Genomic DNA, 5000 nt, shown 5'->3' with positions numbered 1-5000 from the left:
AATATGTATAAATATATATATAAATACTCAATAACAAACAATATCATAAACATTTATAATGTTTATGATAAATGTAAAACTCATAGCATACATCGCACAGATGTGAACTAGAAAGACAATCAGAGATTGCAGACCCTCGCCTCCAAAAGACTATTGGATCTTGTGAGACAGTAAACAGGGCTTCCGGATCAGAGGAGCCAAACCTGCTCTAGCTTGCTGCTCCGGAACGTACTACAAGACTCCTTCTGGACTCTTTTTCCCATCATGCCATTCGTGTCCCTCCCTCTTAAAGTGGCAGTTTACAGCACAGGCACAATTCCAGATGTAAAAATAATTCTAGAATCTGGATCCAGATCCGGATCAACGCCATTCTCAGGGAGGACCGAGCCACGGACAGAACCTTGCTCGTGTAAAAATTTCAAGTCGATTGGGTTACTAGTTTTTGACTTATGTGCGCAGACAGACAAACAAACAAACAGACAAACAGACAAACGCACCCAATTGCAATACCCTCGCCTCCCCTTCAGCGAGGGTAACAAGTGTAAGATTTGAATCTGATGATTGGGCACAAAGAATTTGAAAAGCACGGCTTTAGACCATATTTCTATTTACCAGCCCCTCACTTACCCGATACCAGATAAATATTGTTTTATAAGCATTTTCATTGGAGCAGGAGCCACAGGACATCGTCTGAACTCGACTCATTCCACTGGGAGCGATCTGACAGAGAGAGTAGACAAGACTTAATAAACAGTACAATATCTAGTAAGCTTAATTATACAATATAATATAAACACAATTTACTATATTATATAACTTTTTACATGCATTCACATTAACAAGAACAATACTTTATACAAGTATTCTGGATTCTCTGTGTGTATTTCACTAACTGAAAGCAGACTTTCATTGAGTTTGTCTGGGAAGTTCTCCGGAGGCAGGATTCCCAGGGCCGGGCGGTTCACAAAGGTACTCTGAAATAGAAAAGATATAACTGACAGAACAAGATTCATTCATAGACACTGTGGAATTAGTAGTGGACAAATGGATTTGCTGCGTCTTCAAAAGCTCTGGATCCAGATCCAGAAGACACCGCCATCACTAAACGTGTGTTCTTAGTGAATAACTTCTAAAGTCAACCGGAATCCAGTTGCTCAAGGTTCGTTTTCACGGTTAAGGAATCTACAAATTGTAGGGAATTCCCATATTAGATGGGATTCCACAACGTGATTACACGCCGACGCCACTAGGAACACGCCACATTTAGTTTGGATTTGTAATGACTGATTTCAATTGAACGCATCACACCAGTGATGTCACACACAACACAGATAAAAATGGGCTTAGATTGGCTGGGGCACTATCCCCATCCCTTCAGGGGACGGAGTCATGGATATATGAAGACACAGAAGCAAAGAACTGCCCCTTTGTTCGGACCTGAGACACACACACGAAACAGGATCAAACCTCAGCGCTGATATCCGAACTAATTGTACTGATCTGTTAATTATATAAATGTCTTAATCTTAACCCACATTCTCCTCATTGAATACGCACCCACTATGGAGAACAAGAACCGGAAGAGGGTTTGGTAAAACCCTCCAAAATACAGATCAAACTAGAAAACGACAATCAGAGATTGCAGACCCTCGCCTCCAATAGACTATTGGATCTTGTGAGACAGTAAACAGGGCTTCCGGATCAGAGGGGCCAAACCTGCTCTAGCTTGCTGCTCCGGAACGTACTACAAGACTCCTTCTGGACTCTTTTTCCCATCATGCCATTCGTGTCCCTCCCTCTTAAAGTGACACTCCCATGTTACAGCACAGGCACAATTCCAGATGTAAAAATAATTCTAGAATCTGGATCCAGATCCGGATCAACGCCATTCTCGGGGAGGACCAAGCCACGGACAGAACCTTGCTTGCGTAAAAATTTCCAGTCGATTGGGTTACTAGTTTTTGAGTTATGCGCGCAGACAGACAAACAAACAAACAACAAACAAACAGACAGACAAACAGACAAACAAACGCACCCAATTGCAATACCCTCGCCTCCTCTTCGGCGAGGGTAATAAATGCAGGATGATTATTTTTGCTGTAAATCCCAATCCAGGGAGACTGAGGTGCTCGGAAGAGGTTGGCGCTCTCCGAGTGCTTTTCTAGTTTCAGACAGCGCTCGGGTTACAAGTCAGGTAAACTTTATTCAACACAGAGATCTACCATGACCTGGAGAACCAAGGATCCGCACAGACGGGACATTAGAAGTAAAGGTAATGTTTCAAATACAGATGCACAGTGACAAAGCTGACCACTAGTAGAGCGGGGGGGGGAGTCTTATACAAGTACGCTATCCAAAATAGTAATTCATAATGTCGTCAGTGAAAATTATTCTTCCTATTCATGTAAAATGCACGAGACCTACCAGATTGTTGGGATTGGCCATCAGCTTGAGGAGAGCCGGGTGGTTGTAGCCTGAGGGACGACCGAATGGAGAGAATGGGAGGAAGAAAACACGCATTTGACTCGACAACTTTGTGAAGGTTTTACGGGTCAATTGACATCTTTCACTTCAGCTTCAGGGACGGTGAAGCATACATGAACATGAAGGGAAGCCGCCAAAACCACACAGTGACAGTACACTGAAAAACTACTACGAACAATACTACTGCTGCTAATACCACCCATACACCCATTCATCAGACATCCATCCATCCATCCATCCATCCAACCACTCATCCGTCCACCCATCCACCGTGATGGTCACCAGTTTGACGGAGCCTATCCCAGCTTGCTACGAGCCAAAAGCAAGGTACACTCCGGACGAAGCGCCGGCTCATCACGGGGTCACACAAAAGACAAACAAACACACGCTCACAAACAACTTGGTGCGACCAGTTTAACTAAGCTGCAAGTTTCTAGAGGAGGGAGGAACCCGGAGAACCCGGAGAGAACCCACGTCGACACGGGAAGAACATGCAAACTCCCACAAACTGCGTTTGAATGCTAGGATACTAACCAATCGGGATGGAGGAGATTTGAGTGTACACATCCAGCATGCGGTTGTTGTCCACATCCACCAGGTAGTTCCCCCTGCTCTCCTCATAGTTACAGAAGAAGTTGATCGCACCAACATTCTGGTGAGAGATAAGTTCTGTAAGAAGGTGGCATCACTCGTCCAGTGGAACATCACCTCTCAGTTCCATCAGGGGACATTGTAAAACAAAAGGAACACACACACAAAGAAGTCTTCACGTTAGTAATTCCTTTGGCACCTTTGCAGCCGTTCTCGAAGAGCCACCATGCTAACGTGAACAAGACATCGTGAAACCGAAACGCAAAATGAGAGGACAGTGTGAGCAGCGGGAGACAACGTGCATATCGTATTAAACGTAACATAGTGAGGTTATCACCACAGCGCTCACCTGGATGTCTCCCAGCTGTTTCATCAGCGTCTGCAGATCAATAAGTGTTTCGTCATTAAAGCATTTCAAAGGGATTGATTTGTGTGTGTGTGTTTGTGTGTGTGTGTGTTACCTGTGATCGTGGGCCAGGGACTGAAGTCTTCATGGATGGCCCATCGTAGCCAAACTCCACCTGGCTTTTTGGTGCCACTTTGCTGGCATGTCTGCATGCTGGTGAAGAAAAGGGATGCTAATGTATTTGTAAAGTTGCATGTGCTCAGCTGCAAAATAAACGTGGTTTTAAGCATCTTGCTGCGTCACAAATCAGAAAAAAAGAAGTCATAGCCCATCACGCCATTGGAAACACGACATGTGCATCCAACCTGAGCGTGTCCACATCACACAGGTTTTAACGGACTGGCAGAATAAGATATAGCCGACACAGGTTTAAAAGCACATTGTGGATATTTTCATGAATATTGAACAGTTCACGTAAATGTAGCAAATAAATACGTTTATCATAAGATGAAGCCCTGAATGTTCTCCTTCACTCAGCAGAGAAACCAGTCCAGGGTTCGATTGAAAGTGTTTCGCCATGCTTCATTCTTCACACACTGGCTGTGGAGGTGATGTAATGCAAACAAGGAGTAAACATCGTGGGGAAGGCCTGGTCTAAAGAACAGAAACGCCATTCATCTCAACATGGATGGAGCAACTGTCTTATTGGAGAAGCGGACCATGTTCTCCAGCTTCACAGCGATCACCACAAGCTAACTCAACCAAAAGCGTCTACACGATACCAGCCAGCCTATCAAATGTCCAGCATAGGGCCCCAGTTACACCTACACTAATCCGATACCAGCCCAATTCTACAGCTCCAAAGGTTCTAGTATACCAGCCATCTCTAACTGTGATAACGGCAACATGTCAGCACCTCACCCTATGCTTCAACAGACTACTCCATCAACTATCACTGCGCACCCTGTGCACCAGCCTCCACCTGCTATGACTGCAGAGGTCATGATCCAGTCAAAACGCTACCAGCCAGGGCTGCCTCTCCAACAGGTTATCCAGCATCAGCCTCCCCCTGTAGTGCAGCCTGTCTACCAGACGGGGCCCATGATGCCAGGTCCTTCTCCTCAGACATTCAATATTCTCCCACCACAGTGCACCATGCCGCAGTCTTCATATAGTTTCCAGCTGCCGAAGCAGCCTGTTCCTGTACCTGAACTGCCCAAGCTGGTCTATGACTGGTCTATGGACCTCGGGATGGCACTAGACCAGCTGCTTGACCCTCACACAGAGCTGTCAGAGCAATACTAGTACCGTGTACTCATGGAACACCTAGTCCTGGATGAAGCCAATAGTCCAATAGTCCCAAGTCCAGTAAGTTTTGTCTCTTCAGTAAGCACACAGTGCACAGACATCATACAGCGTTCACAAGATGCTGTCAAGACATGGCTCGAAGGTGGTAAGGGCTGTCGTAACTGTGGTCAGACCAACCACCAGCCCGAAGCTTGCACCTTGAACAAACCATGCAGTGAGTGTCAAGAGATTCATCTGAGAGTTCTTCACGACGTTGGCTAGTTGGACTCTA

At 45.5% G+C, this 5000-nt stretch overlaps 1 protein-coding gene across 1 annotated transcript; it reads right to left on the bottom strand.

Moving 5' to 3' along the window:
• Nucleotides 1-243: 243 nt before the first annotated feature.
• LOC137917521 (4-aminobutyrate aminotransferase, mitochondrial-like) lies at nt 244-3602 on the bottom strand. The gene is made up of 6 exons (XM_068760239.1): nt 3537-3602; nt 3425-3454; nt 3019-3136; nt 2425-2474; nt 894-974; nt 244-720 (listed from the first exon to the last, which is right to left on the bottom strand). Exons 1-6 carry the CDS (start codon nt 3567-3569, stop codon nt 592-594), a joined length of 441 nt encoding a protein of 146 aa, XP_068616340.1. The 5' UTR covers nt 3570-3602; the 3' UTR covers nt 244-591.
• Nucleotides 3603-5000: the final 1398 nt, after the last annotated feature.

The sequence above is a fragment of the Brachionichthys hirsutus genome, unplaced genomic scaffold (assembly GCF_040956055.1).
Source record: "Brachionichthys hirsutus isolate HB-005 unplaced genomic scaffold, CSIRO-AGI_Bhir_v1 contig_953, whole genome shotgun sequence".
Lineage (NCBI taxonomy): Eukaryota > Metazoa > Chordata > Actinopteri > Lophiiformes > Brachionichthyidae > Brachionichthys > Brachionichthys hirsutus.
Note: the sequence above shows the minus strand (reverse complement) of the source record. Positions and strands in the feature narration are given on the sequence as shown.